Source organism: Rhinatrema bivittatum, chromosome 8 (assembly GCF_901001135.1).
Source record: "Rhinatrema bivittatum chromosome 8, aRhiBiv1.1, whole genome shotgun sequence".
NCBI classification, from domain to species: domain Eukaryota; kingdom Metazoa; phylum Chordata; class Amphibia; order Gymnophiona; family Rhinatrematidae; genus Rhinatrema; species Rhinatrema bivittatum.
In genome coordinates, this window is record NC_042622.1 from 194,173,469 (window position 1) to 194,199,662 (window position 26,194).

Sequence of the window (26,194 nt, forward strand, 5' to 3'; positions counted from 1 at the left end):
ATGTTGTGATTTAATTGTCAAACAATCTTTAAGCCAAGCAGGATGAGAGGCTCCAGGATCACAATGAGGAAGCCAGAATGCCTTTTCTGTGCTTTGACTGTGAAACAGTAATCCAGTGATATTCATCACAGCCATGAAATGAAATGCACAATGATCCGATAAATATTTCAGGTGTGCTAGACAGAAACCTGTGTTCTTTGATGCGGGTGGGCCCTAACTGAAGCGCCACCAGCAAAATAGTCTTGTCTTCAAGATAGCTACAAGTACTTCAACCTGCTTCACGCACCAAACAGATGTAAATAAACATATATCTCATGAATATTCATTGTGGGTATGCCAAAAACCAGACTTGCAAGGACTGGAGTTGGGGAACACCTAGTATTATGCTATCATAACGCCCTTCCCCACCCCTCACCTAAATTGCAAGTGAACTGAGCAGTCGATTTGGCATGCCAGGTGCAAGTAACCAAGTGAGAGCTACTGAGCATATATTTGCAAAGTTTATAGACCTGGCTGTAATCCCTATCCTTACAATTAAAACACTGAAAGTGTCTGTGGAATTGAGTGCACCCTGCATAAATTGTCTTGATTGTCAGGTCATCAAATGTCTTCTCGTCTGTGGGTAATTGCTGCTTTTGCACCATTCTGCAGTTTGTATTTATTTTTGCGCACAGATCAAACCATTCAGAAAAGACCAGTTTGCAAATGGCATTTGGTATTCTTGAGATGCAAGGTCTGTTGTGTTTGAGGGGGAGCCCTTCTGATCAGAGCCAGCAGGAGCTTTGTGCTAAACATGGGACTGTGAGCTGGCATGCGCTCAGTCTCTGTAGCAGCCCCCTACTCTTCCTCCCATGGGTTTCCTGGCTGAAAACTGAGGAGGTGATGGGGCTGGGCCGTAGGAGACTGTGAACATGCGACAGTTCAGTCCCGTGGGCTATACGATGTATCTGCTGGCTCTGATCAGCGCCTGCCACATTCCACATTTTTTTACTGGAAGGGAGAGGCAGGGAGGGAAAGAAGGAAGGAAGGTGTAGAAGCGAGGGTGGAAGTGGGGTGTGCAACTCAGGTTTGCATGCTATTCCTAAGGGCTAATATGGATTTTACGTGTCTAATTTGTTACAGGACTGGAATACTTTTCTCCTGAGGTTTAATGATTTGGACTTGTGCATATCGGAGAACGAAACCTTAAAACATCTCCTAAATGATACCACGACTCCAGAAAGCACAGTAACCAGCGGGCAAGCCAGATCATCCACACAATCACCGCAGACCCTAGAGGACCCGGGACCCATCAATATTTCTGTATCTGTCACTCTGACTCTGGACCCGTTGAAACCATTTGGCGGCTACTCTCGTAACATCACGCATCTCAGTTCCACTGTATTTGGGCACCAGATAGGACTTTCAGGTAAGCAGAGCTATCGCCGTTGAGCCGTTGCAGAATGATTAAATGCGAATGTCCTCTGTTCAAGGTATGACTAATCTGTTGTTTATATTGTCCTGACAGATTTTCCATTATAAACTTGGAGTGCTACTGTCACTATATGTGATTGCCAATAGCCCCCCATAACTCCCTGATTTCGTGTCCTCCTCCTGTTACAGTGCAGGGGATGTATTGAAAAGTTAAATTTAAAAAAAAGTTATCTTGTAAATGCTTTTTTGTAGGGTTTTTTTGGAATTTTTTTATATAGAAGAAATGGTACATTTCCTGTGCAGATCTGCTTTAGAACATCAGAAGCTTTTAAGTGGTTCCATCAGGAGCTGAGTCTTCTCTCTGCTGATAAGCAGCTATAAAGGGAGATTTTGGCTTGCCTGATATTTGAATGCCAGCACACATCTGCTCGGATTGGTGACAAAAATCAGTTTTTGTGAACGCGGAGATGTTTTATTTCAAGGTGCTGTCCTCTGACCGTGCTGGCAATTGTCTGATATCCGCCACATACAGAGGTTCTCAACCTCATGCTCGGGAGCATCCAGCCTGGCCTGGTTGTCCCACTCTCCATAATGAGTGTATGTGAGACACCTTTTGCGTACGCAGGTCTGGGTCTCGGATAACGTGTCTAATATTTGTTACGGATAACCTGAAAAACCGGTCTGGCTGATGTGCGAGTTGAGAACCTCAGAGTTTTCAAGAGAGCTGCTCCGGAGCTCTTTTCCATCTGCTGTGTGCAGTAACTGGGGATGGGTGGCGAGGAGGAAGAGTTCAGAAATGCTTAAACATTTGCCGTTAACCACACTGATTTTGCGAAAAGCAGAAAGCTATGCTGACCGCTGATGCCCATGACATAGGAAGGTGAACATCTGAGTCTCCAAGTCAATAGCATTGAATAAATAGCACCACTGTGAATTCAAAAATAGGAATTTATTTATATACCTAAAAGTGCCAGCTGGAGTTGAAACACTGGCACTTCTGGATATGTAAACCTCTTCATGTTTTTGAATCTGCTGAACTGCTGCTTTTGTTTTTTTACAAATAAATAGTTTGATTACAGTGATTTTTTTTAAGTGTGAGCAGCTATGCTGAAAGAAGCTTCCTGCAGGCCTCTTTATTTTCATCATCATGGAGTGGAACAGTGATTAGAACAGTGGGCTACAACCCACGGAAACCAGGGTTCAAATCCCGCTTTCGTTCCTTGTGATCTTGGGCAAGTCACTTTACCCTCTGTTGCCTCAGGTACAAAATTAGATTGTAAGCCCTGTGGGGATAGGGAAATACCCTCAGTACCTGAATGTAATCCGCTTTGATGTACACTTTGAAGTGCCGAAAAGCGTACTATAAAAATCTAAATAAATATCATCAGCCTGACACTAATACTCCAAAGAGAATAGAAACAGGAGGGGGATGAGGGAGAAATTATTTTACTGATCAGGATCCAGTTTGTAGCGTCAGTAAGCAGTGTGGAGTTCTTAGAGACCTGGATTCTTGGCCAGCTGTGATGCCCTTTACCCAGCCAACTTAAGAATTACCCAAAGTGGCTGATGATAAGGTCACCTTCACATGATCTCAAAAGCTGATGTGCCCAGGGGACAACTTTCCTGCAAAAATGCAAGACAGAACTCAAAAACAGTGAGAGGGGTGGTATTGGCGAGAGGGACTTGTGTACAGAAATGTTGCTGTGTAACATTTCCTGGCATTTCATCTTTGGGTAAGTGTTTTTTGTTATTCCAATGAAGGGTACTGCAGCTTTTACAAAGATTCCAATAGTATCAACAGGGCACTTCATGGCCTATTCTGCTTCTCCGGTGACTGAAGTTTTGTCAGCATCCGCTGCTTTCACTTCACAGCTGACTCAATCTCTGACTCAAGCCCACCCCACACATCCTCTGTTGCAGCAGCCAAAAGGATATACCTGTTGGAAGCTTTAGCAGATCAGTTGGAAGCATGTGTCAGAATTACAGAACTCTTAGATGAATGTTAACAAATTTCAGATTGCAGTGTTTGTGTTTTTGGGAAGATATTAAAGCCGTATTTAGTCTTTGTTTAATATTGGTAAGACTGAAGATTCCACAGCTACAGTCCCCATACCACTGACACAACAGAGTCACTTACGTTTACTAAGGCTCAGTAAATAGTTTTCTTCTTATTGTTAAGCATACAAAACGTTCCGTGACCATAATCCTTGACGTGGCTGTTCATAATTTAGTATGGTTCCCTAGTTCCCTTTGCTTCTATGTATCAAAGAAGAGCATTTATTTCAAAATGTAAATGGATAATTTGGCAGCATACAAATATGGCTTGTGTGCCTGTTCCTGCTCAAGAGTGTAAGATGTTAGCAAACAATACAATGAAGACCTTTCCAGACACAAAAACATGTGATCCTGCTGAGAGTTTACCAATGCAGGAGACTGGGACTTTCTGTACAAAGCAGAGCACACTGGGAAGAGGGTGAAGGGCCTACAGAGAAGAGAGATCCATCTTGCCTTTTTTTGTTTTCATGTTTCCTATGGGCAGTTCTGATCTTTTCAGCTATGTGGTGGTGGCTGATCTTAACGCTTTGAGAGGCGCTATACCATATCTTTATCTGGTACTGTATTTATGTTTGTGCTTGTGGAGTTATTTGGGTGGCTGTGCACATCAATTAAAGAGATGCCTCATCAACTCTGACAAGAAAATATTTTTTCTCCTAGGACAAGCAGAGGATGTTAGTCCTCACATGTGGGTGACATCATCCGGTGGACCAGCACACTGAGCATGCCCAGTATGCCACTATCTGCACATCCATGTGAGGTCCTCCTTCAGTCTTTTTTTTTTCTCCACAATGTAGTTGCCTCGCAGTTAGTGGAACTCTGCTTCTTCTTTCTTGTTTTTTCTTGTAAATATCAATTATTTTTCCTCGTTCCATCGTTGGGTCCCCTTTCGCGGTCGGTGCCTCCTTGGCACGGTAGGTTCAAAACCCTTTTTCTGCTTCTTTGCAGATGATTCCTGGCATCATGCTTCCCAGTGGCCGCCAGTCATCGACTGCATGTCAGGTATTTTTATGGCATCGTCCAGCTTTCGTCTGTGTCCCCAGTGCCTACGGACTATGTCCATCACTGATCCGCAAGAGGTTTGTATCCTCTGCCTGGAGGCTTCATACGATGTCCGAGGGTGTCAGCTGTGTGACCAGATGACCCCCAAGGGCCGTCATGCACGCCTTGACAAGATGGAGAAACTTTTCGGTTCTAAAAAGTCTGCTCCATCCACACCTGCATCAGTCATTGATGCCAGGTTGTCGAAGGAAGACCCTCTATATGCTCCCTCTAGCTACTCCTCCTCCTACATCTTCGAAAGATTGAGGGAGCAGTGATTAGTCCTACATGATCTCACCGGTTTCCAGGACATCGGGATCCTCCACTCCTCTGTGTTGGGGAAAGACAGAGCTGAGCACCATGGGAGATCTTGCAAGCATCGATACGGTCACCGTTGGCACGCGGTTCTGCTATGATACCGGTGGTTGCTGTACCGCCACCGAAGCAATCCCATGCCTCTGAGGCCCCATCCTCCGAGGTACCCGGGAGTCCCAGGCATTCTTCACTGATATTGGTGCTGGGCACCGTGCCTCCTCGGAGAACCGAGGAAGAGTCTGTGATGTCTCACCTCCCCTCCCTTAGTCCTGGTTTCTCTGGACATTAAGGAAGAGTTGGACCACAGAGTGCAGACCATGATGCTCAGAGCTTTGTGGAGCGTTGAGCCACTACCGCCACCGGTCCCCATGCCATACTGGAGCCTCCGTCGTCTATTCTGGTGCCGATGCTGGAGCATCTGGATGTCCTCCTAGGCACCCTCCCAACGCAACCGGTGCCCGAGGGACCTTCGGTTCCCCAGCAGCCACCAATACTCCCCTCAGGAGCGATCCCTATCATTGGATCTTCCAAGGAGGAAGACGCGGCCGGTGCTGTGTTCCTGAGGCTTCTGTTCCCTGAGCCTTTGCCCGGGCCCTCTGGCCTCCCGCGGCCCTCAGTCCCCTCTTTGCCGGGGGAATCGTTGATTCCTGCGGGGCCCTCTATGCCTCCGAAGCTGTCAGGGCCCAGGGCTAGGATCCTCCACGAGCCTTGCCTGCGCTAGCCCCGCAGTGGCCTTAGTGAGGAAGAAGGCCCTTATGACCCCTGGGGGGATGATTTCTCTGAGTCTTTGTCCAAAATCTCAGACACCCCCTCTCCGAGTCTTCCCCACCAGAGGAAAGGTGGCAGTCCCCCCCCCCCCCCCCCCCCCCCCCCCCCCCCGAGGATCTCTCCTTTGCGGGGTTTGTCAGGGCCATGGCCAAGGCTATTCCCTTCCACCTCCTTATGGAGACAGATGCACGACATAAAATGCTGGAAGTGCTCCCAAGGAAATCGTAATGGTTCCCATCCACAACATCTTTAAGGACCTTCTCCTTCGGATGTGGTAACACCCTATCTCCATATCTCCAGGCAATAGGAAGGCAGATGCCACCTATCTGGTACAGCAGGCCTTGGGATTCGAAAGGCGGCATCTCCCCACCAGTTGGTGGTAGTGGAATCTGCCCTTAAAAAGGCCAAGCACTCCCGTACCCATGCCTCTGCCACTCCGGGGTGGGATCATAGGGAGCTCGATGCTCAGGGGAGAAAGGTCTTTTAGGATTTATTTATTTATTTATTGGGTCTTATAAACAGTCACTCGGGTTCCATCGTAACAGTTTACAGCAATAAATACATTATAAACAATAAAACAGCCTAATAAAACATAAAACAGATATAAAACTTAAATTACAACTAATAGCGGCATTTCATAAAATAATCCTAAAATACATCAAAAACTACTGTTCACTCCTCCTCCTCTCTCCTAAAATAAGCTACTATATAAAACTCTAAAAAAAAACAAACAAAAAAAAACCCAAAAACCCTAAAACAGTAAAATCAGGGCTCATTGTCCGTATTGCCACCTACCAGTTGTATATGACCTAATACAACTGGAGCCTTTGGAAATGGGTCCAGGACCTCGCGGAGAGCTTGCCGCAGCAGCAGCAGGAGTCACTATCGACTATTGTCCTGCAAGGTTTAGAGGCTGGCAAACATGAGGTGAGATCCACCTACGATATGTTTGAAACTGCGGCCCAAGTAGCCGCCGTGGGCATCTGCGCCCATAGAATAGCCTGGCGCCGGGCTTCTGACCTCCACCCAGATGTACATGAGAAGCTGGCTGCCCTCACATGCACAAATGACATCCTTTTTGAAGATAAGGTCTGGGATGTGGTGGCTCAGTTGAAGGACCACCACGAAACCTTCCATCAGCTCTCTGCTAGTGCTTCGGATGCTCCTTCCTCTGTCAGACAGTCTTCCAGGCCAAGTTCCAGGAAGTCCTTTTACAGACAGAGGAGATACTATCCCCCAGTCTCTCGAGCTCACACGCTGCATATTAGCTCCAGGACCTGCTTCTGTCAACAGCGGGCACCTAGGCCTCAACCAGTGCCCCAGCTATGGGCTTTTGACTGGTGGCAAGGGAGCATGAGTCAGCAAAATGTACCCCTGGATCCAGATCCCCCAGTAGGAGGCAGGCTGATCGGCTTTGCCCACTACTGGAGGGCTATCACTTCGGACCAGTGGGACCTTGCCATAGTCCGTCAGGGGTACTGGCTCAATTTCAGATGGCTTCCAGAGAACTCTTCCCTATGTCCATCGTGGGTTTTGTCCGCCCAGCAGGTCATACTTCAGACGGAACTCCCCTGTTCCTTGTCCTCAGCAGGGCCAAGGGTTCTATTTGAGATATTTCCTCATCCCGAAGAGAAACAGAGGCTTGTGCCCCATTCTTGACCTCTGGGCATTGAACAAATTTCTCTTAAGAGAAAAGTTCAAGATGGTTTCTCTGGGCACACTGATCCCCCTTCTCAAAAGAGGAGACTGGCTCTACTCCCTCGATCTCATGGATGCTTACGCGCAAACAGCTATCTTCCCAGTCACAGAAAATACCTCTACTTAGTGGTGGGAAGGCTCACTACCAGTACAAGGTTCTGCCTTTTGGGTTGGCTTCAGCCCCTCACATCTTCACCAAATGCTTAGCAGTGGTGGCTGTGAACCTCAGGCTTCGTATGGTGCATGTCTTCCCTTTTATAAGATGATTGGTGTTGAAACCTTGAAACTTACTCCGCCTGGTTTCCTCCCCAGAGAGGAACACAAAGCCAGTGATGAAACAGCCTTTCAGTTTCAAAACATAACATTTATTAAGTAGCTTAGAGATCTATAATCGCTGGCAAGTTTGTTTTTTATACATACAAAACTTGATAGCGGAAACCGAAGGAAACAAGATTGTGTTTCCTTAAGGGGAGTAAACACAGCCCAGCTTACAGAATGTACTGCTTTCTGAACAATGCCAGTCTACTCATCGTTTTGAGTTTGCATTAGTCTTTTATACACTGTTAAACATGGCTCGCACAATTTTCCTCCTCCCCTCTCTCAACCCTCACATTTACTGGTACTTTTCCTTCATGCACCTCTCAGACATCACATATTGTGCTTACTCAGTAGTTCTTTTGTTCTTGTAGCTTTCTTGGCACCTTTCTTATCAGGAATTCACTCTGCACTCTCATGCCATTCTCAACCTCAGTCGTTCTGACTCTAGGCTGACAATTACATTTTTTCTCTTCGGGCCTTTTTATTCCAGTTACTAGTCAACATGGGGCAGTTTTCTTAAAGCAGTAATTAACCCAAATCCTCATTTCCCTCTTGATGATTGGGACAATCATCACCATCAGGGCCATGCAACTGTCTTAGGTTGTCAAGAGGGTGTACTCTGATCTTACCCGTCATTGTCAACAAGACCTCATCCTGAGGAGGTCCCTTCCCAGGGAAGCTGCTGTATCGAGGGAAGCATAGAGGTTCTGTGTCATACTTGACCCCTGGATGTTAACTGTATTCAAGGTGATAGGAGAAGTCGTTTGAGCCCATCATCGTTGCATTAACTGTTAGCCAAGCAATAAACAAGTAGGCAAGCACATACACACCGCTATCACAACCATAACAAGATCAGAGCAAACCACATGAAACCCCTGCCAATTTTCCATTGGGATGTGAATCAGTTTGCCAGTTGTTACCACCAGGTAGACCAATGGTCATACTTGGGGATAGACGCCACTGCTTTGGCGTGGTTGACCAAATTTATCACTAATTCAGAATTATCATCAACGGCAACACAACATTGTCATTTTACAATAGCACATACTCCGCTTTGGGATAATAGATAATCTTTCGGTTCTGCATATGGCTGTGATAATTCATTAATAGTTTAGTTAAAAGCATACTCATACTCATACTCATAAGCCATAACTTATAAAATGACTAGTAAGCACTGTATTTTTATACCATAAATTGAAAAAGGAATTCCTATAACTAATGGAATGACACCTGTAATGGCTAACCTTACAATTTTGCCTTCAGTAAGTGGGGAGGTTTTGTTAGAATTAAGGAAATCTAGCGACTGTTGCAATTCTATCTTCAATCAGGAATAATTAGCGTTTGGAATCATAGACAAATTTGAATAAATGTGTGTATAGAACAAAACACTTGCACTGAAACAAGTGCCAGCCCTCCCTGGGAGAAGTGCTCAGTATGCTTTGTGTCCACATACAAAATAATGTCCTTGTAGGGCTACTAAACCACCTGGGTGAGTCCCTGCACAGGAGAGTGAAGGAATTCAGGAAAATAAAAACAAGAAATAAGGGAGAGAGAATTATACACCCCTCTTGAACCTTGAATGTGATCAGACCAGCTTTCATAGATAAAGGTAGAGGAGAACATATCAATCAATCATTTATCTGACTCAGTAGGACTGGAAAATGCTACAAAACGCTTGGAATGTAGGGACTAATAAAAACCACATTAATTCAGACTGTATCATTAATTTGAAAATCTAAATAATGGCATCTGCAAATAGGTACCTAACTTGATATTGACTCAGTATATCATAAAAATATTTTTGTTATGACAATAAATTATCACGTCAAATAAAGGTACATTGCCTCATAAAACCAAGGAAAACAGCATCTAGATAAGACCACCCCTCCATAGAACAAGACAAACATAACAAGAAAATCAGGCAAGAAGTGTAAACATTTCAGTTCATATAATGAAGGGTGTAAGATGGCTTCTGTGGCAAAGGATGGGATGATTTCTGAAATTTATTTATTTATTTATTTTTAGATTTTTATATACCGGTGTTCCTATAAGAAATAAAGATCACATCGGTTTACATTGAAACAGAACATGAAAATTGCCAAAAGGCATTACATAGAACAAGGTTATGAAACTTGGAACAGTGTACATAAGTTCAAAATTTAACAATAACGTTGTAACATTGATGACCAAAAGATAAAGGAGAAAAAAAAAAAAAAAAAAAAAGACTTAAACAATTAAGTTGACAGGTCTTATTGAGCATAAAAATTATAACGTATAAGTGAGAAAGTCTCAAGTGTCCTGCAGCAAGAGACATATGGCGTATGACATATGGCGTATACAGTTGACATACGTATACGTATGACATATGGCGTATACAGTTCTTCCAGTATGGTGTATTGTTTTTTGTCATCGAAGCATAGCCTCTTAATTCATTATTAAGTTAGATGTATATATTACGGATCAAAACCTAATATAAGAGCAAAACAAATTCAAATTAATCAGTGAGAAGATTCCATCATGGCCATAACTCCCTGCATCTAGTAATCCCTACATATATACTAGTACTATAATATTCCCACTTTATTATTAGGTAACATGCAATAGTCAGAACCACAAACAACTTATGTGTTCAGACATTACATAGAAACATATTTCACTGAACTGACACACAGATTCATTCATTGCATTCTTCAGGTGTCATGACACACAACACAAAAAGACAAACAACAATTAACACATATTTGAGCTAAAAAATGAGACCAAAAAGTGTTTGGATCGATCCAAAATAAAACAAAAGTCAGAATTAAAATAGATCTGTTTAAAATGAAAAGAACTCAAACTGGGAAAAATGTCATCTTCAAGCGTTACATCTCATATGGCAGTCAACCTGGAAAAATATGTCTGGCATACAACAAAATTAAGGTATTTATTTATTTAAAAGGTTTTATATACCGACAACCGTTTGCACATCGTGTCGGTTTACAAATAACTTAGAACCAAGGTATAGATAGGCAATGGTTACAGTGAAATTACAGTTCCATTGAAACTAAACATTCTGATATGACTTAATTCAGCAAATAGCGGTCATGAAGCTACTTTCTTGTTTTTATTGTTGTGCCTCTAGGAGGCACTACCACAGGTTGTGGTGTTGAATAATACCCAGCTTTAGTTTTTAACCTGCCGTTGAAGTTCTCTATAAGGGTAGAGGCTTGGGGTGTGGAACCTGAGAGAGATGCTAACACCTACTGTGTCATTCACAAAGTGTATCCCTTGATCACTATCAATTGATTCTGGAATTCCATATCTTGGAATAAATTCTCTCAGCAGAATCTTAGCTACAGAGATTGTATTTGCCTGCACTACTGGGAAAGCCTCCCCCCACCCTGAGAAACAGCAAATCATTATTAGTGCGTACTTGTAATTTTGACATAAAGGCAATTCGATAAAATCAGTTTGGATTTGCAAGAAAGGGCCTAGGGGGCGCTTTAGGTGTGCAGGTGTGATGACCAAACCTTTGGATGCTTTGTAATAGCCAGAGCCCTGACTGCTGAGACCAATCCCCACCAATGATACCATGCCAAGGAATGCTCGTAACTTTTTCACAGCCTCAATTCTCTCAGTAGTCATTTAATACTGGCCAGGATTTATTTTTGCGTGATTAACTCTAATTGGGTGTGATACATCTGGTATCATTAATTGACAAACACTTTTAGCATTGAATATATATATTTTCATCAGTTACTAATCAACATGGGGCAGTTTTCTTAAAGCAGTAATTAACCCAAATCCTCATTTCCCTCTTGATGATTGGGACAATCATCACCCTCAGGGCCATATATATGGCCCTGATGGTGATGATATATATATATTTAACATTTTCATGTCATAACTTACTCGCACCTTCAAAAATCTTACAGTAGTAATGCCCTGTTTAAATAAACAAAACTCTTTCCAAAAAGGAAGCGCTCATTCAGTTCTGTATTCCCTGTATTTATTTTTATTTTATTAAGGCTTTTATATACCGACTTTCTTGATACAAATCAACTCGGTTTACAATGAACTAAGCAGAAAATATAATTAACCAATCAACAAGAGATAAAGGAGCATAAAGTTACATTATAACAAGGATGCCTTAACTTGGAGTAGGAAATAAAGAGGGGGTGAACAAAAAAAATAAATAAATACTATATACAAGAGAGGGGGCCAAGAAGCCAACCTCTTTAATAGATACTATGCATGAAAATTATGGAAAAATTTGTTTACATAAGTGGGTGATGGAACTGAAAAGATACAGATATCTTCACCAGAGAAACACTTTCCTGCATCCCCCACTCACCCCCCTTTCTCTCTGCTGCTAACCCCTTAACTGCCTTGTCCTTTCAAGTTTTAAACTTCAACACTAGTAATTAACTCCCCTAGGAATTCTGAAACAAGGAAAAGCAATATATCCTTTTCTGATAATAAATTACTCATAGCCTTTCTAAATCTAATTATTATATGAAAATAGCTTCAGATGAGCACATTTTGCACAAACATGTCTCACAATTCTATAGTGCAAAGCAGGAATGCTAATTAGATAATATCCAAAATAAAGGCAAATAGTAAAAACGCTTTCTTACCGCAGAAGCAGCTCTAGAATTTCTAATAGATGAAAAATATTACTGGCGTAACGGTTTCCTAATTGATATATAAGCGTCCTCTAAAATACCCTGCATCATAATAGACATAGTTTCCCTGTATGCAGGAGCTATAACTAATACAGATCTAACAGAAAAAACCTCTTAATTGTTACAGCCTTTCAAAAGTACCTTCAGCTAATATTTTACCTAAAGAAAGAAATCCTATTCTGTTCTAACCACGTGATTTTTTTATTTATTCTGGCAAAGAAGGCAAAGCAGAAAAAGTAATCAGACATAAACAGAGAACCAGATTTCAAACAATGCTTTCCAAAAACTTTCCCTTTTTATGCTCCTCTAATCTCAGAGCTCTGCAAGCAAGGCAAAACAAAGGATTAACTGTTGCTGTCTTAAACCTCTTTGTATTGTGTTCCAGTACAAATTTATTAACAAATATACAGGCAAACGAACTAGTATCACTTCTTAATAAACTTTCATTAAGTATGCTGGACAATTGGCCAAAGAAAATCTGTTACTTGCTAGCAACTGTTGTAAGACAAGGGCTGAGAAACTACAGTCTTCAAACAAAACTAGCCTACTATGAGCAACATACAAATCTTATTGCCAACTATAAAAACAAACAGGCTGTAAATGTATGGCTCCCTGCACTATAGCCCAACCAGGGGTTAAATCCTCATTCCTTGCTCTCGGGGGAGGGGAGCGTGGAACCGATCCTGAACCCTGGGAATCTAATCCAGTGCTCATCTTATGCTCCCGTGTAACCATGAACATGTTAAAATAATGCAAATATCGTGTTTAAGGACTTTCCTGTCTTTTTATGCTTAATGAATTGCAGCAGTTGTTGCAGGACCAGGGCTGAAAAGTGCCGTCCTCAGGCCAGCTCATAAATGCATCCTGTTCCGCCCACACTGCCCATTTCTTACAATGCTTAGTAATGATTTTAACTTCATGTGGAAATAATTCACAAACCAATGTAAGGGGACTGGGGGATCCTGTACCTTGTAATATAATGAACTTAAGCTTAAACTAACTTTTAAAAAAATTACCAGCTTCAAGCTACAATAAATGTAAATAAAAATACATATGTAAATAAAAATTCTCACATATGTAGATAAAAAAAATATATATATACTCATGTGCGTTTCATGTACCTCACGTGGTGCCTATTCGTGCCAGTTAGGTCCTGATTAGTCATAACAGTGTTCCCGACCAATTCTAACCGCACGCATGGTCCTGACCAGTTCTAGTCGTATGCGCGGTCCCGACCAGATCTGCCAGCCGTACACACTGGTCCCGACTGGTCCTGCCGTGCTCAAACCATCCTCTGCTACCAAAATGTTGAAACCTTGAAACTTACTCCGCCTGGTTTCCTCCTCAGAGAGGAACACAAAGCCAGTGATGAAACAGCCTTTCAGTTTCAAAACATAACATTTATTAAGTAGCTTAGAGATCTATAATCGCTGGCAGGTTTATTTTTTGTACATACAAAACTTGGTAGCGGAAACCGAAGGAAACAAGATTGTGTTTCCTTAAGGGGGAGTAAATGGAGCCCAGCTTTCAGAATGTACTGCTTTCTAACAATCCCAGTTTACTCATCGTTTTGAGTTTGCATTAGTCTTTTATACACCGTTAAACATGGCTCGCACAATTTTCCTCCTCCCCTCTCTCATCCCCTACGTTTGCTGGTACTTTTCCTTCATGCGCCTCTGACATCACATATTGTGCTTACTCAGTAGTTCTTTTGTTCTTGTAGCTTTCTTGGCACCTTTCTTATCAGGAATTCACTCTGCACTCTTATGCCGTTCTCAGCCTCAGTCGTTCTGTCTCTGGGCTGACAATTACATTTTTTCTCTTCGGGCCTTTTTATTCCAGTTACTAGTCAACATGGGGCAGTTTTCTTAAAGCAGTAATTAACCCAAATCCTCACTGGTTGATCAAGAGCAACTCCCGCTCAGGCGTGATCAGCGCTTTAGCCCTGACGGTGCAGACTTTGCAATCCTTGGGGTTTGTAATCAACTATCCAAAGTCTCACCTCTGCCCTTCTCCTCAGCTGGACTTTAGGAGCCAGGCTGGACACTGCGCAGGCAAAAGTGTTTGTTTCTGCCCCGTGACTGGGCTCTTGCCCTCGCCTCGTTGGCAACCTTTGTGCTCAGCAGCCGGCGGGTGACTGCCCACCTTCTGCTCCATTTTTTTGGGCCACATGGTGGCTTCTGTCCATGTTACCCCTCTCGCTCGGTTGTGCATGTGGCGTGCACAATGGGCCTTGCAGTCAGAGTGGCAACAGGCCTCCCGGGACCTCGAGACCTGTCTCTCAGTCACGGAACCTCTAAGGGCATCTCTGGCCTTGTGGGAAAACCTCTCAAATTTGGAGTGGGGAATTCCCTTCAATGCTGCCCCGCCTCAGGTGGTCCTCTCCACAGACTCCTCTCCTCAGGACTGGGGAGCCCATGTGGACAGCCTCCACATGCAGGGTCTCTGGCCTGTTTCAAATACATTTTTTTGGAGCTTCAGGTGATCCGTTACGCCCTCTGGGCATCCAGGGAATGGTTGTCATGCAAGGAAGACCTGATCATGACGGACAACCAGGTTGCCATGTGGTGTATGAACAAACAGGGAGGCACAGGGTCGTTCCTCCTCCTTTATGAGGTGATGCAGGTGTGGTCCTGGGCTCTGTCTCGGGGAATGTCACTACAAGCGACATATCTGCTTGGGACTCCGAATGTACTGGCAGACCGGCTGAGCCACTCCTTTGAGCCACACGAGTGGTCCCTAAATCCGGAGGTGGTGGCCAGAATTTTTAATCAGTGGGGAACCCCACTTTGCCTTCTCATACAACTACAAGGTGAGCAGCTTCTGCTCCCTCTCACTGAGGAGGGGGGGGGACGGACGACGACATCTGGCCTGTGATGCCTTCTCCCTTCACTATGGGACAGGTCTGTTGTAAGCATATCCTCCTCTTGAAAACCCTGCTGAAGCTTCAACAGGACAGAGGGACCATGATCCTCATGGTGCTTTATTGGCCCCGACAGATCTGGTTCCCTCTCCTTCAGGATCTGTCAGTCAGGGATCCCATTCGGCTGGGGACCACACCCAATCTGATAACTCAGAACCAGGGTACCCCGCGCCATCCAAACCTTTGGGCATTAGCCCTAATGGCATGGATGTTGAACACTTAGTTCTTCAGCCTCTGGACCTGTTAGACAGTGTGTCCTGGGTGCTGGTGGCTTCTAGAAAGCCTTCCACCAGAAAGTCTTGTAGTTTGAAATGGAAAAGATTCTCCATCTGGTGGGCAGGGCATGACTTGGATCCATTCACATGCCCCCTTCCCAAACTGTTAGACTACTTGTGGCACCTTTCCGAGTCCAGGCTTCAAACCAGATTAGTCCAGGTCCATCTTAGCGCTGTTAGTGTGTACCACTGGGGTGTCGCTGGCACACCCATATTGTTGCAGTCTTTAGTGGGTTGATTTATGAGGGGCCTGCTCCAGTTGAAGCCCCCTCTTCGGCCCCCTGTTGCATCCTGGGACTTCAACATTGTCCTGGCACGGCTCATGCATCCTCCCTTCAAGCCGTTGTGCTCCTGCGCCCGAAGTTCCTCACCTGGAAAGTTATATTCCTAGTGGCAATCACTTCGACTCATAGTCAGTGAGCTTCAGGCCTTGGTTATGCACCTGCCATACTCGAGGTTTTTTTTTTCTTGATCGTGTGGTCTTATGTACGCACCCTAAGTTCCTGCCTAAGGTGGTGGCTGATTTCCATATTTTACCCACCTTCTTTCCCAGACCTCATTCCCACCCAGGAGAAGGAGCTCATCACAGTTTGAACTGCAAGAGGGCCTTGGCTTTTTATTTAGAGCTCACAGCCGGTCGCAGGCAGTCCACTCAGCTCTTTGTATCTTTTGATACCAATCGGCTGGGAGTGGCAGTGGGTAAAACAGACTGTGTCCAACTGGCTGGCAGATTGCATTGCCTTCTGCTATGCGCAAGCGGGCCTTCAGCTGACAGGCCGCATTAAAGCTCACTCTGTACGGGCCATGGCAACGTCGGTGGCTCATCTGCGAGCGGTGCCTGTCATCAAAATTTTCCACGCAGCAAAGTGGAGTTCACAAGTTCATGGCTCACTACTGCTTAGAGAAAGATGGTCGATAGGACAGTGCCTTTGGCAAGTCCATTCTTTGCAATCTCTTCAAGAGCTGAACCCAATTCTTCCTGCCTAGTACCTCTGCTTGGGGCCAGACAGTCCCTTGCCGACCAACAGCACTGCGTGGACATGTGGATAGTGGCATGCTGGACATGCTCAGTGGTGCTGGTCAAAGCTTCTAGAAACGTTTAACAAAAGTTTTCCATGCTGGGCTCGATCGGATGATGTCACCCACATGTGAGGACTATCATCCTGCTGTGCTAGCACAGCTGTGTTACAGATAAGCAACTGTACTTTGTCCATAACCTGATTGATAGCAGATGGAATCTGCACTGTTAACATGTTTGGTTTTCTCTGTCTTCCATTTGCGAGATATGATTGCTAGTTCTGATTAAGATGGGGTAATTGAAGTTAACATAAGAACATGCCATACTGGGTCAGACCAAGGGTCCATCAAGCCCAGCATCCTGTTTCCAACAGTGGCCAATCCAGGCCATAAGAACCTGGCAAATACCCAAAAACTAAGTCTATTCCATGTTACTGTTGCTAGTAATAGCGGTGGTTATTATCTAAGTCAACTTAATTAATAGCAGGTAATGGACTTCTCCTCCAAGAACTTATCCAATCCTTTTTTAAACACAGCTATACTAACTGCACTAACCACATCTTCTGGCAACAAATTCCAGAGTTTAATGTGCGTTGAGTGAAAAAGAACGTTCTCCAATTAGTTTTAAATGTGCCACACGCTAACTTCATGGAGTGCCCCCTAGTCTTTCTATTATTTGAAAGAGTAAATAACCGATTCACATCTACCCATTCTAGACCTCTCATGATTTTAAACATCTCTATCATATCCCCCCTCAGCCGTCTCTTCTCCAAGCTGAAAAGTCCTAACCTCTTTAGTCTTTCCTCATAGGGGAGTTGTTCCATTCCCCTTATCATTTTGGTAGCCCTTCTCCGTACCTTCTCCATCGCAATTATATCTTTTTTGAGATGCGGCGACCAGAATTGTACACAGTATTCAAGGTGCGGTCTCACCATGGAGCGATACAGAGGCATTATGTCATTTTCCTTTTTATTCACCATTCCCTTTCTAATAATTCCCAACATTCTGTTTGCTTTTATGTTTAAAACATTTTTATTGGGTTTTATAAAAGAAAACTATACATCCAAAGGGGGGAGTGGATTCAGATCTCCCCCCACAACCAGACCCAACATAGTACAATAATCCGCCCCCTCGAAGACTTAAAAACCCCCGTCTCCTTCCCCCCCTCCCAACAAACCCCCCCTCCCCCAAAAGATACAGTAGCAATAATAATGAGGAATCACAAGAGGAAGCGTCAGATACTCGACCCATGACAGAGAACTAGCTGGGCTCCGCCAAATTCAGATCAGTCATTCAGTACCAAACTCCTGGCACGGTGAGGCAGCTGCTGAAGATATGGACCCCAAGTAGTAGCAAATTGTCGTCGACGGTCAGGAGAGCCCCGCGCCTCTAAGCTTTCCATGGTCATCATGGCATGTAGTTGGTTCCGCCAAGTCCAAAAGGAAGGGGCATCCGGCGACCGCCAATTCAGAAGAATCGTCTTCTTCCCCACCAGGCTCGCCTTTTGAAACAACAAGCGCGAGCCCGGATCTCTAACTCTGAGAGGCGAGATGCAACCGAACAAAAACCACAAAGGGGAGAAAGGCAATGCCACATCCATCAGTTCTGTTAGATAATCGGCTATCCTGCGCCAAAATCTGCGGACCCCAGTACATGTCCAAAAACCGTGTGACAGGGTTCCCACTATACCCGGGCATCTAACACAAAATGGTGAGTTAGCCACAGTTAATTGGTGGGCTCTTTGGGGAGAGATATAAGCCCGCGTCAAAAACTTGTATTGCATCTCCCTATAATACATGTTAGTAGAGATCCGGGCTATACGCCTAAAACAAACTTGTATGATAAAACCCGTGAGGTGAAACTCCCCATCCTTGTGCCAGCGCTCTACCAAAAGGGTGCAAACGTCTACCTGTGTGAGCCGTTGGAGGGTTTTATAATATTGAGATAGGGATGGGACTTCTGTGGCCCCAAAGTGAAAGATAGCATCTAGAGTCGTGTACGTGGCTATGTCCTTAGTAGCTGTGGGTAAAGATTGGAGATAATGATGGACTTGTAAATAAGGGAACACATGAGGAGGACCCAAATCATATAGATTGCGAAAGTCAGGAAACTGCATTAATACTCCCTCGGTCGTCCATAGGTGGCCTAAGTAAATCACCCCCTTGGCCTCCCAAACCCGGAACATAGTAGACTGAGAACCTGGTTGAAAGTCCGCATTCCCCCTGATAGGCACAACTAGTGGGAACACTCAGGAGTCGTGTAAGACGGATCCAAGACTGTCGTAGCGGTCGGATGACAGCTGAGTGTTTAAAAATCGCGGGGAGATTACTCGTTTTCGCCTGTATAGCATAAGCGGGAGACAGCGGATACAGCAGGGTCCTGTCCAATGACAAGGGTGCATAATGTGAGGAGCCCTGTAGCCAATTACGAATAATCCGCATGTTGCAGGCTAGATTATATTTGGCGAGGTCTGGCACTCCCAGGCCGCCCCCCCGCCAGACATTCTGCAACCACCGGAGAGGAAGCCGAGACTTCCCCCCCCTCCACAAAAACCGACGCAAGGCGCCCTCAAGGCGGACCAGATCACGTTTCTGTAAAAGGATTGGTAAATTCTGCAATACATAAAGCCACTTGGGGAGCAATATCATTTTAAACAGGGCAACTCTTCCCGTTACGGAGAGTGGGAGAGACCGCCAAGGAGTGAGAGTGTTCTGAGTAAGCTTAAGTAGTCGGGGCACATTAGCACTGTAAACCAATTCAGGATTCGAGGGAAGAGAAATCCCCAAGTAGCGGATAGAGGTACCTGCCCATTGTAATGGAAAGGCTTCTCCCCAACTGTCTTTCAAGGTGGGCGGATAAGCCAAGGCAGAAGACTTATCTTGGTTAAGCCGAAAGCCGGAAAAGCTCCCAAAGGCGCCCAGTAATTGTAAAAGAGGGGGTAAGGATGAATGAGGCCTAGTGATAAAAAGAAGTAAGTCATCGGCAAAGGCCACATGTTTAAAAATCCCTGAGTCCATACGAAGACCTCGGATCTCCTGATTGTCCCCAATAGCGAGGAGCAGGGGCTCCAGTTGGAGCACGAAAAGAAGAGGGGAGAGCGGGCATCCCTGTCTGGTCCCCCTGCCAACCCCAAACTCCGCTGACTGAGAGCCATTTGCCACGATGCGAGCCCGAGGAGTGGTATAGAGCAGTTGAATAGCCTGCAAAAAAAACCCCTCAAATCCCATACGTTTCAAGACATAAAATAGATACCGCCACTCCACCCGATCGAACGCCTTCTCGGCGTCAAAACTAATTGCAAGGTATGGGACTGACATGTGTTGGCTCAAAGTCATAGCTGCTAAAATGGTTCGTATATTTGACAGGGCATATCTCTGGCGGACAAACCCCACCTGATGTTCCCCCACTAAAGATGGCATACAAGTTGCCAGTCTCTCCGCCAGAATCTTGGCCAGCAGTTTATGATCATAATTCAGTAGAGAAATGGGACGATACGACTCTGTCAGCAAGGGATCCCTCCCCGGCTTAGGAATTAAGCTAATGTGAGCCAAATTAGCATGAGCAGGGAAGGAGCCCCGCGCAACCAACTCCGTAAAAGCCAATGCTAGAGGCTGAGACACGAATTCCCGCAGTAATTTGAAAAATTCGGCAGAGTAACCATCGGGGCCCGGAGCCTTAAAATTTTTTGATCCATGAATGGCCAACAAAACTTCTGTCTGTGAAATGGGAGCATTGAGTTTTTCCTTCTGCTCAAAAGTCAACTGGGGAAGGGATAGACCCTCACAAAACTTCTTACAGACGTCCGAGTTCCACCCCTCAGAGGTGTAAAGCGTGGCGTAGAAATCCCGAAAACTCTGTAAGATAGAAGAAGGATCCTGAACCACCCTCCCTGAGGTAGTGCGGATGGCTGGGATATATCGGCTGGTCCTTGAGGACTTAATGAGATTGGACATCAGTCGTCCCGCCTTATTACTGTACTTGTATAATTTAAACTGATAATATAGATAGCTCTTCTTTGCTCGTTGATGAAGGAGAGCATTGAGAGCGTGCTGACGAGCCAAATAAATCTCTTTGTCAGCCACTAATTTAGTACGAATCCAAACTACTCGGGCTTGCCGCGTCTGCGCACTTAGAGCCAGAATGCGTCTGTCTAGAACTCTACGCCGCTGGGCGGTATAAGATATAATCTCGCCGCGCAGCACCGCTTTAGCGGTATCCCAAAATAAAAGGGGCTGAGATTCATGGACTTGATTATTAGCCACAAAATCTTTCCATTTAAGTATGAGAAACTCCTTGAATTTCTCATCCTGGGCTCGATAATAGGGATAACGCCAGATTCTGGACGAGGTGACTGGGGGTTGAAAACGAAGTTCCAGCCACACCGGGGCATGATCCGAGATAACTATGTTCTCAATTCCCGCCTCCAGCACCCTATGGAAAGCATGAGTACTCACAAGAAAGTAATCAAGTCTGGCATAGGAGGCGTGTGCCCTCGAGAGGTGTGTGAAGTCCCGTTCCATCGGATGTAACGTCCTCCAGACATCAAGCAGCTGTAGCTGGGATTCCAACAGAGTGGGCCCCCGCCCGATTCCTGCGTCCCAGCCACGACACTGTGATGCGTCCACCTGAGGATCACGTACTGTGTTAAAATCCCCCCCAACTATCAATGTGTCTGATAGATACGGCACCAAAAGCGTAAACAGCCCACGATAAAATCGTGGGTCATAGTTATTGGGTGCATACAGATTACAAAATACCACCTGGCAATTAAAGAGTTCTGTTACCAGAATAAGATATCACCCTTGGGGATCCTTTATTTCCTTGCGGACGGTAATAGGAAGTTGTTTGTGGAATAATATGGCCACCCCCGCAGATTTAGTGGAAGCCGAGGCGTACCGTACCTCTCCCACCCAGGCCCTACGGAGCTTTACATGTTCGTCATCCGTTAAGTGGGTCTCTTGTAAGAAAGCCACCTCCGTGGACTGGCGCTTTAAGAGTGAGAGGACTTTTGTTCGTTTGATAGGTGAATGTAGACCGCAGACATTCCATGAGATTATTTTCGTGGAATTACTCAAGATATACAACTAAATTAGTAGAGACCATAGAGTATGATGAAATGTAAGCAGGGTAGGCCCTCCCAGCTAAAGCCCCCCCGATATGCAGCTGAGCTCCCATACTCTGACGAATCACCTGCCTCCTCTGTGAACCCACCCGCGTGGATGCAGTATGCACTGCCACCTCCCTTACGTGAAAACCCCAGAACCTAGTGAGTCCAACCCCTGTCCCTTTCCCCCAAACACCCCTCCCCCCAAAAGCCCTATCCCTCACCCCCCTCCCACCTTCAGCCCGACCCAACCTTCCCCTTGACACCCGTGGTGCCCTATACCCAATACCCCACTGTCTCGCCATCATTGCCTTCATAAAGAAGACTGGAGATCCGTTAAGACGTGAACAGGTCCACCCCATATGTAAAATAACAGAAACAGCTTAAAACAGTAACAACCGTCAAAAGTTAAGAACTTTGCATCAACAGGACGCATACACAGTGGGTTACTGCCCAATAAAATGCACGTTCTAATAGCTAGGGACCACAGTTAGTCACCAGGCACATCTGAAGAGCGATGGGGATAAGAAGAAAGAAAAAAATTGTGCAGGGACTCTAGAAATAAATGTGTCCCGGCAAACCGGCCCCCAAATAGCCTCTGGGCGTATGTGCCAGCCAGGGGTAAAGTACAAACTAAGAAAGACACAAAATAAATTGCAGTAGGAAAACCCAAAATGGCAGGTCAGAAACAGTCCTTCCCAGAACTAGAGTTGCGCCCCACTGCCCGAACACAGAGTCAAGCCCGCTACAGCCGTTGCTAGTTGTTCCCTGTCCCCGCTCCTGGGACATGAGTGCTAATTAAGAAACAAGAGTCAAGGCGCCAGGGAGAGGTCAAGAAGAAAAGAGAGAGAAAAAAATTCTCTCCAGGCAATGTTCGAGCAAAATTAAAATCAAACAGTCCAAAGCCAGGAAATTGAAAAAAAAAAATAGCAGTCCATGACTTCGAGGAACAGTCTGCGGCTACCAAACCAAAGCATACCCCATGTCAGCTGGGCTATCATCCGGAGCCCGTCGCTAAAGGTAAGAGATGGAAATGAAAAATCGCAGAGTTAAAAAAAATACCGTCTAGCACCCGTTCGGCCATGAGACGTCAACGCCGGTAACTGTTATAAGCATATATAATAAATAATAAAATAAAAAAAAACGCCGGGAGATAAGCAAAAAAAACGTCATCCAAAAGTATTCCTCCCCAGCACTAGAGCGAAGGGTCCCAGTATGGCCGGAGTTGAAGTGTCCCAAGGAGGATCAGTCCTGCAGAACCTGTCCCTGCTCCTGTGACCATAGAAAGAGTCCGTAGGCAGGACCCATGAAACTTGTAAAATGTAGGGAAGAGGAAGAACAGAATAATAAAAAAACCTTCCATCTAGTAAGCCAACGAATAGCAGATCCGGCCCTTGGAGCAATAGTGTATAAATGATAAACTCCACGTCGTGGAGTGCGTGCGTAGGAAACTCCACTGTGCTCAAAAGTACACTTGGCCTTCTCGAAGCCTATTCAGGGCATTTTGGCGATGAATTGTTGGGCTTGATCCGGTGAGTCAAAGATATGCGCCGTGTCAGCATGCCACAACCTAAGCGAGCTGGGTAGAGAAGAGAAAACTTTACCCCTCGATTGTGAAGAGCCGTGCAGATAGGCGAAAAACGTTGTCGGGCCTCGGACACCGCGGAGGAGAAATCTTGAAAAATCCGAACGGGCTTGCCTTGATAGGTCAGCGAGGTTTTGTTGCGCGAGGCCCTCCAGATCTCGGCTTTATGTGCCGAGTTTAGTATTTTGGCGATAATCAGCCGTGGCCGGCCCGAAGCCATAGGTCTTGAGCCCAATCTATGGGCCCTCTCCACTACCAACTTGCCACTTAGTGCCGGTAACTCTAAGGCCTCCGGTAACCATTCCTCAAGCAGATGGCACAACGTTTTTTCTGCAATGTCCTCAGTAAAGCCCATAAAGCGTAGGTTGTCCCGCCTAGCTCGATTTTCTAGATCTTCCACCTTCTGTGAAAGCGCCGTGATTAGCTTCTCGTGTGTCGCCACGTTGCCCGACATGGCCGCGGCACCATCCTCCACCCCCGATACGCGCGTTTCAATTTGCTCCAAACGGGGCTGCAAAGCCGAGATAGAATCTCGGACCTCCCCCAACTCCGCATGGAGCAATGTCCATTTTTCGTCTAGGGCTTCTTTAATTGCGGCTTTAATGTCCGTGATAGTGAGGGCCGGAGGATCGGAAGTCGACTCACCCGCACCTGCGTCTGCCATTTTAGGTTCGGGAGCCTGCGGCTTTTCCTTTTCTCTCCTCCCGCCCTTAGTAGTCATCCCCGACGAGTTCTTGCACCAGGTGCGGATGGAGGACATGCACTTAAGACCAAGTATTGTTCAAAAAAAAAACAAAAAGCGCGTTTTTAGCTGCGATGTGCCCCGATGGATGGGGTGGGCCTGAGAGCCTGAGGTCTGCACGTCCTCACGGCTCAGCACATCACGTGATCTCCCCCCTCTGTTTGCTTTTTTGACTGCCGCAGCACACTGAACCGATGATTTCAATGTGTTATCCACTATGACGCCTAGATCTTTCTTGGGTAGTAGCACCTAATATGGAACCTAACATTGTGTAACTATAGCATGGGTTATTTTTCCCTGTATGCATCACCTTGCACTTGTCCATATTAAATTTCATCTGCCATTTTGATGCCCAATTTTCCAGCCTCACAAGGTCTTCCTGCAATTTATCACAATCTGCTTGTGATTTAACTACTCTGAACAATTTTGTATCATCTGCAAATTTGATTACCTCACTCGTTGTATTTCTTTCCAGATCATTTATAAATATATTGAAAAGTAAGGGTCCTAAAACAGATCCCTGAGGCACTCCACTGCCCACTCCCTTCCACTGAGAAAATTGTCCATTTAATCCTACTCTCTGTTTCCTGTCTTAGCCAGTTTGTAATCCACGAAAGGACATCGCCACCTATCCCATGACTTTTTATTTTTCCTAGAAGCCTCTCATGAGGAACTTTGTCAAATGCCTTCTGAAAATCCAAGTACACTACATCTACAGGTTCACCTTTATCCACATGTTTATTAACTCTTTCAAAAAAGTGAAGATGATTTGTGAGGCAAGACTTGCCTTGGGTAAAGCCATGCTGACTTTGTTCCATTAAACCATGGCTTTCCATATGTTCTGTGATTTAGATGTTTAGAATACTTTCCACTATTTTTCCTGGTACTGAAGTCCAAGCTAACCGGTCTGTAGTTTCCCGGATCGCCCCTGGAGCCCTTTTTAAATATAGGGGTTACATTAGCTATCCTCCAGTCTTCAGCTACAATGGATGATTTTAATGACAGGTTACAAATTTTTACTAATAGGTCTGAAATTTCATTTTTTAGTTCCTTCAGAACTCTGGGGTGTATACCATCTGGTCCAGGTGATTTACTACCCTTTAGTTTGTTGATAAGGTCTACCACATCTTCTAGGTTCACCGTGATTTGATTCAGTCCATCTGAATTATTACCCATGAAAACCTTCTCCAGTACGGATACCTCCCCAACATCCTCTTCAGTAAACACCGAAGCAAAGAAATCATTTAATCTTTCCGTGATGGCCTTATCTTCTCTAAGTGCCCCTTTAACCCCTCGATCATCTAGCAGTCCAACTGACTCCCTCACAGGCTTTCTACTTTGGATATATTTTAAAAAGTGTTTACTGTGAGTTTTTGCCTCCACGGCCAACTTCTTTTCAAATTCTCTCTTAGCCTGTCTTATCAATGTCTTGCATTTAACTTGCCAATGTTTATGCATTATCTTATTTTCTTCTGTTGGATCCTTCTTCCAATTTTTGAATGAAGATCTTTTTTGGCTGAAATATCTTCTTTCACCTCCCCTTTTAACCATGCCGGTAATCGTTTTGCCTTCTTTCCACCTTTCTTAATGTGTGGAATACATCTGGATTGTGCTTCTAGGATGGTATTTTTTAACAATGACCACACCTCTTGCACACTTTTTACTTTTGTAGCTGCTCCTTTCCGTTTTTTTCTAACTATTTTTCTCATTTTATCAAAGTTTCCCTTTTGAAAGTTTAGCACAAGAGCCATGGATTTGCTTACTGTCCCCCTTCCAGTCATTAAATCAAATTTGATCATATTATGATCACTATTGCCAAGCGGCCCCACCACAGTTACCTCTCTCACCAAGTCCTGTGCTCCACTGAGAATTAGATCTAAAATTGCTCCCTCTCTCGTCTGTTCCTGAACCAATTGCTCCATAAAGCTATCATTTATTCCATCCAGGAACTTTATCTCTCTAGTGTGTCCCGATGATACATTTATCCAGTCAATATTGGGGTAATTGAAGTCTTCCATTATTACCGCACTACCAATTTGGTTAGCTTCCCTAATTTCTCTTAGCATTTCACTGTCCGTCTCACCATCTTGACCAGGTGGACGGTAGTATACCCCTATCACTATAGTCTTCCCCAATACACAAGGGATTTCTACCCATAAAGATTCAATTGTGCATTTAGTCTCGTGCAGGATGTTTATCCTGTTGGACTCTATGCCATCCTGGACATAAAGCACCACACCGCCTCCCAGGTGCTCCTCTCTGTCATTGTGCTA

The 26,194-nt window shown here is 44.9% G+C and overlaps 1 protein-coding gene across 2 annotated transcripts in view; it reads left to right on the forward strand.

The window, feature by feature from the left end:
* The window catches only part of TMEM248 (transmembrane protein 248), a 77,923-nt gene that overhangs the window by 30,705 nt on the left and 21,024 nt on the right, over window positions 1–26,194 (forward strand). For both annotated transcript variants that reach the window (XM_029612306.1, XM_029612307.1), the window contains exon 3: window positions 1,123–1,408. In XM_029612306.1, the coding sequence (XP_029468166.1) occupies window positions 1,123–1,408 (286 nt within the window). The remainder of the gene's footprint in view (window positions 1–1,122; window positions 1,409–26,194) is intronic.